The sequence below is a fragment of the Phoxinus phoxinus genome (assembly GCF_949152265.1).
Source record: "Phoxinus phoxinus genome assembly, chromosome: 5".
NCBI classification, from domain to species: Eukaryota; Metazoa; Chordata; class Actinopteri; order Cypriniformes; family Leuciscidae; genus Phoxinus; species Phoxinus phoxinus.
This window is the reverse complement of record NC_136880.1, coordinates 5,313,077-5,327,060: the sequence shown is the minus strand read 5'-3', so window position 1 is coordinate 5,327,060 and position 13,984 is coordinate 5,313,077. Positions and strand designations below refer to the sequence as shown.

The 13,984-nt window shown below is 37.9% G+C and overlaps 1 protein-coding gene across 1 annotated transcript; it reads left to right on the top strand.

Annotated features, from left to right (window-relative positions):
• The first annotated feature begins 12,178 nt into the window (after window positions 1-12,178).
• On the top strand, window positions 12,179-13,722 carry LOC306999603 (uncharacterized protein). The gene is made up of 4 exons (XM_079614431.1): window positions 12,179-12,294; window positions 12,377-12,487; window positions 12,613-12,732; window positions 13,055-13,722. The coding sequence occupies exons 1-4, from the start codon at window positions 12,246-12,248 to the stop codon at window positions 13,120-13,122; spliced, it is 348 nt and encodes a 115-aa protein (XP_079470557.1). The 5' UTR covers window positions 12,179-12,245; the 3' UTR covers window positions 13,123-13,722.
• Window positions 13,723-13,984: the final 262 nt, after the last annotated feature.

The following is a 13,984-nucleotide window of genomic DNA, read 5'->3' as shown; positions in this document are numbered from 1 at the left end:
ACAACAACGTTACAAAGAAGACATTCAGGACGTTAACAGAACGTTCTCGCATGGTCCTCTGTTGGTCATATAATAACGTTCCCAATGTGACTTTAGGGGGACGTTCCATACTGGTTATTAAATGGTCACACAACAACGTTACAAAGAGGACATTCGGGACGTTAACAGAACGTTCTCGCATGGTCCTCTGTTGGTCATATAATAACGTTCCCAATGTGACTTTAGGGGGACGTTCCATACTGGTTATTAAATGGTCACACAACAACGTTACAAAGAGGACATTCGGGACGTTAACAGAACGTTCTCGCATGGTCCTCTGTAGTCATATCGCTACCAATGTGACTTTAGATGAACGTTCTAGGTCACACAACAACGTTACAAATATGACAGATTAATGAAAGCAATGTATTAAATGTAGCCTACATAGGGCTGCCTCACGCATTGAGCGTGAGACTCACGCAATTGGCCCTTTTCACACGCTCTCACGCCACACATCCATTTTCTCACGCAGAAAATAATCACGGAGCAAAGAGGACACTGACAACGACAGACAAGAGCAGGTTACTTTTGATAAATTATCAGCTCTCAGATTCTGTCAATTTTATTACGCAATTCAACCAATAGGCTAAATACCGTTTTGGCACTTGTAAATGTGAAGTGACAGATCTCTGCGCCTCAGTTCAAGCGGCACGAACAGATCAACTCTAACTCTTCTTTACTATTAGTAAATAAACCCGAACTTACCGAAATGTATAGGCCTATGTCTCGGATCAATCAGTGTGTTTCAACCGCGGTAAGAAGTCAATAAAACAGGTCGGCTAGAACAATGTCACACATAAGTTTCATTTAGCCTACATCAGGAAAGCAATTTAATGTCCATTTGGCTGGAAAAATTAGCTATAGAGTTTTGTTAAATATGTCCAATATTAGGCTACATATTATATTTTTACTTAGCCTATATCATTAAAATATTATAAAGTTGTTATTATAATAAAGAACGCATTATATTTCATTTAAGTTGTTATTTTTAACCTTTAATAAAAAATAGCCTAGGGCTCTCTATGTTTACAGCATTAGTGATGTATTTTTTAGCATGTTTCTACTTTAACTAATAATTATCAAAATGAATCGATATTGAATCAAGATGTAAAGCAATAATAAATACAGTAACCTGCGAGTAATTAAAATAACATTTTAACATGTTAGTAAACCTAATCAAAATAAGTTACCAAATGTTTTGAAAATCACAACTTATTGTGATGCAAGTTTTTCTCTCTCACAGAGATCACATTGAGATCACGTTTAATGGAGCACAAAAATATAAATAGAGTAGGCTAATTTGTTTGCATCTACATCTGTCTGCATTGACTTGCTTACTCCTATTATCAACGCGGCCACGACATTGGAAAGCCATTACAAGTATGAAAACAATACAATGTCATAGATCAAGGCAACGTGAAAATAAGCGATGCATAATGCAGTTCAATTTTTCACCACAGATTTACATTGGAAAATTGTGGAGTTTTGTGGAGCTCTGACACTGTCTCCTAGCCTACTGCTGAAACCGCATGCTACATTTGATATCAAGCGCACTTTACGACTTAGTCTAAAAATACTTACCAACATTGGTGCAGAATGGTGAACACATTTACCATTTATTATTTTCTATATGTCTATATACATTTCTATATAAATATTCAAAATGAATATTTTGGCGAGGCACTGCCACACCCGCGGCTGACTCAGAAGGAAGAGCTGCAGCCCCATTCAACTGTGAGCCACTGCTGCTGGTGCTGTCTATTCCATTATCTGTCCTTTATGTGTGGAGTGGGGAGCGCGCTTACTGCAGGGCATGGAAGCGCCCGCGCAATCACTTGCATTTTTTCCTGTCAACAGTGTAAACAACTTAAATACTCCATAATTTCTGGTCATACAGATAAGAATCACATTATTCAAGGCTTTTATTTGTGTAAACTGACAATATCAAGAAAACGTTGTGCTTTTGCAAAATAAACCACCACAAAGGACTGTTTTAAAGCTGACAAGCTGATATGAATATGAAGATTGTTGTATTGCATGTATTTTCTAAAAGATGAATATGACATTTCGTTAATTAAAAAATAAGCACTTCAATGTTGTATACAACAAGTTTTGTTCTGTTAGATGTGTTTTGACTGTTTCTTGTATTTTGTATAATTATATGAAGATATATTAACCAAAAAAAAATATATAGGCTATATAAATATAAACAAAAAACAAAACCCCAAAAATTATATATATATATATATATATATATATATATATATATATATAGGCTATATATATATATTTTTTTAAGAAGAAATCCCGCTTGATATTCATAATTTCAGGAAAGCAGCTGCTAGATAAAGTGGACAAAGTTAATGGCGATTTCAAATTGTCAAGTCAATAGCTATGTGATGACCACAAAGATCACAACACTGAACTTCCCCCAGAATGGAAGACATTTTTTTTACAAGCGAAGAAAAAATCAATTGGATGAGTCACATCTGAGAAGAAGAAACAGGTAAGACGTTTATACATTAGGCTACAACAATTATACATTACAATAATGAACGATTTTTCATGAGAAATGTTAGGTAGCGTATAATAGCCTATAACGAATAAAATACGAAAATTTTACAACCGTGAATTATGACTTATTGGGTCTATTTGCACTTCAACATTTTTAAATACATTTTAAAAAATATTACTAAATTTTAATTATTATAATATACATTCTTTATTAGTAAATAACACTAAATTATGCTCACAACAATTATTTATTTGAACACAATACTTTCAATATAACGCAAAGTAGCTATGGTGATATAAGGTCCATGTTTTAGGCTAATTAAAATAATAATATTATAGGCTATAGGTCAAGCCTACACACACACACGAAGATATACCCAAGTTGCATTAATTAATTAGTTAGCCTAATTATTGGGTGCGGAACCCAGTTTTTTTTGTTTTCATTTATATTATATTATAATATAACGTAATTATTAGCCTAGTATTATAACGCAATATAGACGCACGATAGGCGAGAAAATGTTCGTTTGTAAGTGAGTGTAAAGAAGACGCGCTCAGCCGTCCGACCCACAGGTGTAGCGGACCGGTATTGGGTCAATCGGTTTGAGACGCGTCTACTCAACAGTCCGCGTTGTAACTATGAGATTTTGAGCAGCAGTGCTTCTCAGTGAGTAAAAGTAGAAAATGTTCGTTTGTAAGTGAGTGTAAAGAAGACGCGCTCAGCCGTCCGACCCACAGGTGTAACGGACCGGTATTGGGTCAATCGGTTTGAGACGCGTCTACTCAACAGTCCGCGTTGTAACTACGATATTTTGAGCGTCAGTGTTTCTCAGTGAGAAAAAGTAGAAAATATTAGTTGTAAGTGAGTTTAAAGAGAGAAATCCCGGATTTTGAATCAAATCGACGGAGCTCAAACACAAACAACGCGTTCAGGAAGTGACGTAACAGAGAAGTCTCAACCATTTTGTCAATCAAAAGGGTGCTTTCACTTTATTTGAGCGTGAGCAGCGCAGCAAAATCTAGACTCAGCGCCGAAACACCCGCTTCACAGCACGCAGCACTCCTGCTTGACACTCATGCGCAGCACCTGCTGCCGGTGTGAATGCACTCATTGGTTAACATGCACGGCGAAAACAATATGTGCCGCTCACGTTTGCGATGTGAAGCTGCCGTGATGCTGATGTTGTGCGATGGTAATCATGAGTGCATTTGACCGGCATATGGACTGACCGGCCGGTCGCCTGTCATGGCTGATCATGGGAAAATGGGCCAATTCCGGTCAATTTGAGCATCTATATTCGTTATATTTCTTTATTTTCACCTATTACAGATACAGTAGTATTTTAACAACATTTGGTATTATGTATATGTGTATATTTATCATTATAGTACAGAGAAAGTGACACAGAAAGCCATAAAGGCTACATTCAGACTGCAGGCCTCAAATGCTTAATTTCAATTTATTGCCAGATCTGTTCTCATTATTTTAAAAATGTGGCCCGCATGGGCAAAAGAGTAATATGACGTAAATCGTGCGGAAGTAAACATGGAGGCCACAGAGGTTAGTTTACCTATTATACTATTATTACTATTATATAGGCCCTACCTATTATTTTTATTTTTATCTACGGTTTTGTTTTTAGGTTGATTTCAGGAGGAAGAAAGGATTTGTGAGCAAATAATAATGAGGAGGAGGAGAAAGAGAGTTAAATTCACTCTTACCCGCTGTTCTCGTTCCCATTAGCGTAGAATTGTGACGATGATCAATCTAGAGTGGCGTCAGAGTCGCATGAATTCCGATGAATTATTATTTTTTTAAATCCAACCTGTAACGGAATTGGACCACATATGAAAGTGGCCCAAATCCGACCTGGTAAAGAGCGGATTCCATGTGACTAGTGCTGTTGGGATTTGGGTCACTTTGACCTGCAGTCTGAACGTAGCCAAAATGCTGTACAATACTGGACTCTAGGGGCACACTGTTTTTTAGACCCCTATTGTGAGTTTATAGTTGGCCTATTATTCTGCTAAAACGGTCTCTGTGCTCAGTTTTAATTGTTTTCTTCCTTTTCAGGTATTGATAGATATTTAGTCAGTACACTAGAGGAGATTAAGGACAGGCTGACTATGCTGGAGAGAACAGTGGCAAATATCTCTCGATCAAGCACAAAAGAGGTCACGTTGCCTGATGACGTCATATTACCCCTCCAAAGCTACCAGGACATGGATATCTTGGAGCAAAAAATGGAAGATCATCAATGCCGGAAAGATTTGGTATGTCAACAGTAGCTCTTCTCAAGACAGAAATTACTTTGAACTAGCATTGACCGAGCCTCTGGCTCTAACGTAGACTATATGGACAAAGGTATGCTATTACACCCTCAAAAACTTCAATTGCATGCCATTAAAATCCATATGTACTTGGTCTTGGTACTCCCTTTGCAGTTGCAACAACTTTCACTCTTCTGAGAAGGATTTTCACAAGATTGTGGGGTGTCAGTGGAATTTTATGCTCATACATCCACAAGAGTATTTGTGAAAGTTGTTGCAACTGCAAAGGGGGAACCAAGTCAATGGGTCCACATACTTTGTCCATATAGTGTACAGTCCCTTGCCTGGGAATCCATTGTCCTGATCAGCTAGTGGCACTGTTCTAACAACTGTAGCTTCTTAACAAAGTGTCGCAGAGAAACTTCAAAGAAATTGCTTTTAAGAAATAGTCACCAGGGGGGTCTAAAGTAAGATAACCTACTGTCCCCAAACTGGCAACAGTGCTGACCTGGCAACTGAACCTGACTTTCTGCCATAACTAGAACTCTACTTTTCACTGACTGAAAGCTTTAAAAAAAAAAATAACCTAATTTTTTACCAATGCAAATCACTTTTTAATTTGTGCATTTTCCTTCCTGTTAGACTGCCTATCTAGGAACTATTGGTGGGTGTAATGTCCAAGTTGCAACAAGGAGAATACTGACAACATTGATTGGCCGTTCTTTAGCCACTCAGTTGAACTGGAATGGCGCACACCAAAAAAAGACCTTTTCAGAACCTGAGGATAAGGAGGATTGTAACAGGTAAGCTACCCTGTGGGCTAACACTTTACTTGAAGGGGTGTGCATAAGACTGACATGACACCTTCATAATAATGACATGACGCATGTCATGAATATGAACAAGGTTTTATGCATGTTTATGACAACTGTCATTAAGTGTCATTCGCTCAATTATGTAATTTTTAATGCAACGATGACATTTTTGTGATGTCTTTGTTATGGCAATAAATGACATAAACCAATACATCATAACCTGTCAGTGTCTTTTTCATGACAACTTGTGAATCTGCGTTCAGGACTCCGCAGTGACGCTGCTGACGTAAGACGCTGATGACGTGTTATCGGGTGCGCCCGAGCTTCGTTTACAGTCTGAGGGAGACGCACGCTATATTCAAGCTATTCTACATTGTTTGCGTGGATATCATTTTTTTAATGGTGCGTAAATGTGCATGTCGCGGATGAGACACTTTTACAGCGTGCGTTTCCCTCAGTCTATAAATGAAGCTCGGGCGCACCAGATAACACGCCATCAGCGTCTTACGCCATCAGAGTAACTGTGAAGGATTGACAACAGACCCGGGAGAGAATACAATGCTAAATAAAGTCTTATTTTGTGTTATTTTTGGACCAAAAAGTATTTTCGATGCTTCAAAAACTTCTAACTAACCCACTGATGTCACATGGACTATTTTGATGATGTTTTTATAACCTTTATGGACATGGACAGTATACTGTATATACAGTTTCAATGGAGGGACAGAATGCTCTCGGACTAAATCTAAAATATCTTAAACTGTGTTCCGAAGATGAACGGAGGTCTTACGGGCTTAGAACGACATGAGGGTGAGTCATTAATGACATTATTTTCATTTTTGGGTGAACTAACCCTTTAACATTACAATTGTCATGTGCTTGGTTTTGATATTGGCTGTCATGAATATTTTTCTGACCAATTTTTTTTCAGTGGTACAAATTGAATTTGTCATTAAGTGTTAATACTGTCAAATAATTGTATAACCGTGGCAGGAATATTTTTCTTGACCTCAACTACAGTGGTACAAATTGAACTTATAAAAATGTCATTAAATGTTAATACTCTGTCAAATAATTTTATAACAGTGTCATGAATATTTTTAATTTCATAATTCTTTTTACATCATGGATAAGTCTACCTAAGACTCCATCATAATGGCGTACACCTAACCAGTGGTGCCACTCTATCAGTTTGAGATGAGTTTTCAATGACTCAATTTCCTCTATGATGCCATATCAGCCGCGATGGTGATGACAGCCAATGTCAAAACTAACCACATGACAATTGTAATGTTAACCCATAAAGCTAAGAAGTTTCTTAACCCTTTAGAACCGAATGTGTCGTCGCCGAATATGAATGGACGCATTTGTATGTGTGCGTGTATGAAAAAAAGTGTCCTAAATGAAAACTGTGCAACCCAATGTCACAAAAAATACTTGTATAGTTGTATTATACTTCATTTTTCAACTTTAAAGTGTTTGTTTCTTTTGTTAGTGATTTTTCTGTGTTTTTCTAAATAAAAATCGGAAAATTTATTCTTTTTTTTTTTTTTTTTTTGTCTATTTAGATTCTATTTACAAACTCACCACACACAATAATGCTCAATAACTGTAATTTGTTGAAAGCTAATATTTTTCTGACAAAGATGACACCTTGCACATGAAGATAGCACATTGTTTTAGAATTGTACAGTCAAAAAATCTAAATATGTGAAAAACACCCATTTTAGCTTCAGGTTCTAAAGGGTTAAGTGTGATCAATAATCTGCTGTGGCACATTTATGACAGGTTGTGTTGTCTTGGTAATGTCAAGTTGTCATGACAAAGACACTGACAGGTTATGATGTATTGGTTTATGTCAAGTTGTCATAACAAAGACATCACAAACAATGTCATCGTTGCATTAAAAATTACATAATTGAGCGAATGACACTTAAAGGAACACTTCACCCATTTGCATTAGACTTTGTATCTTTAGAAACCTAGTCACATTTTCGAATGGTCATGGTTTATTCCCTTATTTTCCCATGAGATGGGAGAAATAAGGATTTAAGTGTTCCACTTCCTGCTTTTTATGACGCAAAAATCGTCATTTTGCGTCATAAAAAGCAGGAAGTGCAATTTCTTTGAATACGGGTAAGACTACAAACACTAGCTCATCATTTATCCAGTAGGAGGCGCTGTTCCGCATGTTTTCAACCCGCCCATAGAGGGATCTCACTCACAGAATGTACAAATAGTGTCAGCCATCTTTTATTAGAAAGCTAAGCTAACAGTTTCTTATTCTGTGGAGAAAGCTGAGTAGTAGCGGTGACCATCCTCTTTTTCACGGACATGTCCGGCCGTCGAGATCGTCCAAAATGTCCGGGATTCGGCTTTTGCTTTCTGCAGTCGCCATTCATTGTTTACATGCACACCTTTAATTTCAATCTAACTGAATTCATTCCGATTGGTGAATCTGAATGTAGTGTTTACATGAACGCTAAACAAGTGATCGGTTGATGTGCGTTTTAACATTGCTAAGAAAATTCCCGCTCCTCCGTGAGAGATACGAGACGAGACCGGTGCGTGCGTCTCACAGGCGCCGGCGCCGCTCGTCAGTAATCACGCCACCGGCCTCGCGTCGTTCTCCCGCTGCCGTCAGTCTCGTTCCTGCTCGTCACAGTAAACATGATGAAAGGCGAATGTAGAACGCTAAAGCCGAATCCTGGACATTTTGGGCGACATCAAAATACCGGGGAGACTCACTAGTAGCATAGCCTTGTTTACTGCGATCTCTTACCGGTAGGCGTGGCCCCCTAGGGCAGCGAAGCAAGTGCATTCTGGGAGTTGTTGTCTTTCATCCCCATAAGCCAAAAATACATTTTCTGGCTTTTCTCAGTCTAGAAGGCTCCAAATTCAAAAATAATTTCACATTTCTTTTACATAAATGACCCATTTTAAATACACATTCATCTTTCCAGAGGTGAAGTATCCCTTTAATGACAGTTGTCATAAACATGCATAAAGCCCTAAGTGGGCCCGTAAAGGGCCAGAGTGGGCTTGTTTGCAGGGTCACATTGCAGTCGAACTGTTGCTCGATGCTTCAGTGAATGTTCGCTGTGTGTTTGGAATAGAGGATGGATATACCCGAGCCCACATCAGCGCCGCATTGAACATTTTACATTTAAAACAGCTTATTATGTAGGTAGCCAACGTGCCTGATGCTTTCACTTGATGCAAACGTTCGTTTTTGTGATTAAAATACATGTAAAATATTACCATAACATCTGTCTTGTGTGCGGAAATTTGTTTATGTAGCCGTGACAACGAAACACGTCATATCCATCCATCCATCCATCTTCTTCCGCTTATCCGGGGCCGGGTCGCGGGGGCAGCAGTCTAAGCAGAGACACCCAGACTTCCCTCTCCCTAGACACTTCCTCCAGCTCTTCCAGGGGGACACCGAGGCGTTCCCAGGCCAGCCGGGAGACATAGTCTCTCCAGCGTGTCCTAGGTCTTCCCAGGAAGGCGTCCAGGAGGCATCCGGAACAGATGCCCGAGCCACCTCAGCTGACCCCTCTCGATGTGGAGGAGCAGCGGCTCTACTCTGAGCTCCTCCCGAGTGACCGAGCTCCTCACCCGATCTCTAAGGGATCGCCCAGCCACTCTGCGGAGAAAGCTCATTTCGGCCGCCTGTATCCGGGATCTTGTTCTTTCGGTCATGACCCAAAGCTCATGACCATAGGTGAGAGTAGGAACGTAGATTGACCGGTAAATCGAGAGCTTCGCCTTGCGGCTCAGCTCTTTCTTCACCACGACAGACCGGTACAACGACCGCATTACTGCAGCAGCTGCACCGATCCGTCTGTCAATCTCCCGTTCCCTCCTTCCCTCACTCGTGAACAAAACCCCAAGATACTTGAACTCCTCCACTTGAGGCAGGAACTCTCCACCAACCTGAAGTGAGCAAGCCACCCTTTTCCGACTGAGGACCATGGCCTCGGATTTGGAGGTGCTGATTCACGTCATATCGATGTAAACATTTGAAGTAACATATGATAATAAATATATTTTTCTCTAGTGTAGTGTTACTGAAGTGTTCCTTTTTAACGATGCCTGCTATAGCCTACTATTGTTATTATTTTATGCAGTCCTGCATGTATGCCTACAAGGCACAACAAACCTGGTGATCATATATATATATATATGTGTGTGTGTGTGTGTGTGTGTGTGTGTGTGTGTGTGTATTTTATACATTTTAAAAAGCAATTTTAACCAGAACAAATCTAAAATGTATTCCCAAAATCATGCAGCCCTAGTTTCTCTTGATATCAGCATGTTCAGCGTGTTTTTTTTTTTTTAGGTATAGTCCTGCTGACTTCAACACGAGCAGAACATGGTAAAGTGAAAAATCAAACACCTGGGAAATGACAGGTATGCACTATGTTTCAGGAATGGCACAAATGTGTGTGACTGGTTAAGTCTCTGTCTTTGGTTCAGTGTGTTAAATAATGTGCTTTTTTGCCATTTGTTGTGTATCTTTGGATTGTTATGTTGTAAATAAATCCAAACAATCAAAAAGCCATTCTTTTTAAAATTTCCTCATTCTTTGTTCAAAGTTGCTCATAGGCCCTGAGAGCTCCTAATGGCCATTATGGGAGGCTCTTTGTTTCTCTCAGGTGTTAAACACTCAATATTCATGGGGTTGTTCACGCCTACTCGCATAAAGCTTTCTTACACAAGACATGTCTTACAAATTTTAAATCAATATATTGTCTTATCTGAATGAGTATCCAGGATGATTTTCACATAGTTTTGGAGCAAATATTCTAGGCTACGTGATACAATTTTCAAAAGCCTTGCGACGAAATAATTAGTTTGGGTTTCATAACCTTATTTCAGTGACTTTTTTTGTTGTCATTTTCACAAACCACGCATACATGTTATTATCTCAAAACGACAAACTTTTACATACATGCTGCTGACATATTATTGTAGCAGAGTTTGTGCTGAATGCAGTGTAATAAGATTTTAGCCATGAAAATATCACAAGTAACAGAAATAAGCACAAATGTTAGAGCATGTCAGAACACCTCCAGGACCCAGAAAACACCTCAGACCCCAGAGGTTTAACTTTCACGTGTCCACCCTCTGTCCAGGTGCTGAGAACTGCCTGTGTGTGTGTGTGTGTGTGTGTGTGTGTGTGTGTGTGTGTGTTGGTTGCTGTGAAATCCCAATCATTTGTGTGGAGTGAATATTGTGTGTGGATTCATTGAGTCTGAAAGTGAAAAATAAAAATTCTATTTTAGTACTGGACCACTGTCTCTGGCTGATCCTTCAACGAACTTGAGGGCCTTGTTAGAACAAAATAACTAATTCTTTGGGTGTAAATCCCATCGTGGCGTAGTCTGCTAACTGCCTGGGCCTAAGCCCTGTTAAGTGTATTCCACCTGCCACACCTACATAAACTAAATACCTTTCTCTCCCTTTTAATTCTAGTTATTTGTTGTTATATTTATTTACTTATTTAATATTGAATATTTGATATTTAAATAATATTACTTGAATATCTCATTAGGAATTATGTGTCATAAGTGTTTGATATGAAAAAAGGGAAAAATTAAACATTCACATGTAAAAGTGTTTAATTGTTTCACTTTTTTCATATGTAAAAGTGTCTAACTATGTACTTATTGGTTATTGTTCTAATTATGTGTTTTTTAGGCTATGTGTATTATCACAAAATAAAAAAAGTAGGCTAGAAGGAAAAATAAGATTTATTGGGGGGAAATATGTCTTTAAAGGAACTGTCCATTTGTATAATTGTGTTAAATGTGTTTGAATTGAAAGACATAATAAAGTACATTATATATAAATATATGCTAAAATATTTGTTGTTGGACATTAGATGTGCCTTATTTAGAATTTTAAACCTACAATTAAGTGTATTTTTATGATAGGAATAACTGTAAAGGGACTATTGTAATGGGGTAAATCAAGTGTAGGTTAATATAGCAAATTACTGAGCTCAGATTCATCTTACCAGTTTAAATGTAGCCTGTGCTTTTGAAAATTATTTCTTTTAAATTTAGTGATTTTAATTTCTTTTTTATTTATTTTAGATTGTAATGTTTTTTTAATAACCATAAAAATGTACTACAGCTGCCAGATAAAACCAGAGAGAAATGTATTCATAAATCTTTAAAACTATCTAATTAAATTGTGTGTGTGTGTGTGTGTGTGTGTGTGTGTGTGTGTGTGTGTGTGTGTGTGTGTGTGTGTGTGCACATATAGGCTACAATGATTAATGAGACACTATAGACCTACAAACGTGTTACATCATTGTATACTATCAATTGCCAAATGGGTTGTTTTTAACCCAGCCATATTTGGAGTGTAGGACCTGTAGAATTGGTTTGCCAAAATTATTTCTTGTTACAGTATTGATTTATCTCAAACGATAACCTGAATGAAAGAAATTTGCATGAGCATATTCAGATTCCCTTTTCTTAGTAACTGTAGTTCCTTGGGGACGTCACAGAGTCCTAAACCCGCCCCTTTCTGAACAGACATAAAAGAAACTGAAGCATTACTTCTGTATAGTCCTTCAGCTCCTGACACAAGATGAATCTGCAGGTCTCTGTTGTTCTTCTTTTCATTTCTCTCACTGGAGGTACAGAAAACAGCAAGTATTGAAATGTATTATTTGCTAATCATACTGTAGAGCGCTAACTCAATGTCTCTCTGTCTGTAAGGTTATGCTCTCAAGTGTTACTCCTGCGCACCTGTGACGGGTTCCTGTGCAGGAACAGAGCAGATATGTACAGCTGCAGATTCTGCATGCTTTAAGATTGAAACATCCACCGGTAAGTCCAGTATAATGTGGAAATCTGCTGTATAAGTGATACTGCCGGAGAGAAAGAATTGTTAACTGCTAATCTTGAAATGGTTTTATTATCTTATTATATGGACATTTATGTATTTTTTACAGGTTCCAAGGTTTCCGGCTCATCTAAAGGGTGCATACCTGTATGTACACCAGGGACTGCAGAGGCCCTTGGAGTGACAGTGACTACGAGCTGCTGTAACACTGATCTTTGCAATGCAGCAGGTATTGGCCTTTATTTGATCATGAGCTAGCAGTTTGATTTCATCCACAGTAGCTTAAAATGATAAAATTATACAAACAATAATTAAATATGAACAAGTGATTGTTAGTAAGCAGCACAATATCAAAAGTAGTGTAAAGCTATAGCAGCGTGAAAAGAAGAAGCTTATGAATTAGTCTAGTACTTTCAGTTTTTTATTGTTTTTAAAAAATTGTGAGACATTGATCAACAATGAACATGCAGTTTTCATAACTATCATTATTATTATTATAAGTATTAGTAGTGGAGTGTTAATAATACTAATGTCCTTCCTGTGTTGATTAGATGGAGTGTATAAGGGAAGCTTCCTCTTGCTCGTGTCTCCTCTGCTCTTCTACTTCCTGTTTCAGTGAGTCCAGCTGAACTTCAGATTCTACAGCAAACACCATCAAACAAACGCAATATGATGTATTTGCTCTGATTGTAATGTTTGTTGCTCTGCTGTTCTTTGGTTTAAGGTTGAACTGAAAATATGTACTTTTTAACATTTTATCATAAATTACTGCATCAAAACTACCACATGAATTTTATTTGTGTAGCAAGTGGCTCAATTTCAAAGACTATGCCACCCCAGGTTAACAGGGAAAAACAACCAAAATAAAGCACACAAATACGTTCCACCTAGAAAGGCAAGAGGCATGGGCTTCCGTACAAAATTGTCTTTTATTTAAGTTAAAAGTTGATCAACAATGATTTAAAATCAATAATTCACTGGGTCATGATTGAAGTGAACAAAGCAAAGAAATAATAAACAAAAGAAATAGACAAGGTTTTACAATGAACCTTCACAAGATTCACAATAAACCTTCACAGATTCACAATAAACCTTCACAAATTCACAATAAACCTTCACAAATTCACAATAAACCTTCACAAATTCACAATAAACCTTCACAGATTCACAATAAACCTTTCACAGATTCACAATAATTAATGAACTAGACACTTTAAGTAAACAAAAGAAACAACAAAATAAACATTCAAAAATTAATTTACTGACTCTAAGGTGACGAAAACAATTTACAATGCACCCCAAGACAAACAAAATATAAATACACTAAACACTCACATTCACGTTCAAACAAAAACAATAAACAAATATAGCTGCAAGCAGCAACACGGGGCCATGCCCTGCAGGCCACAGCAAGCAGACCAAGCATGGCGCACATATAGCACAGCCAGCACATCATGTACAGCAGCACAGCAAGTACTGCA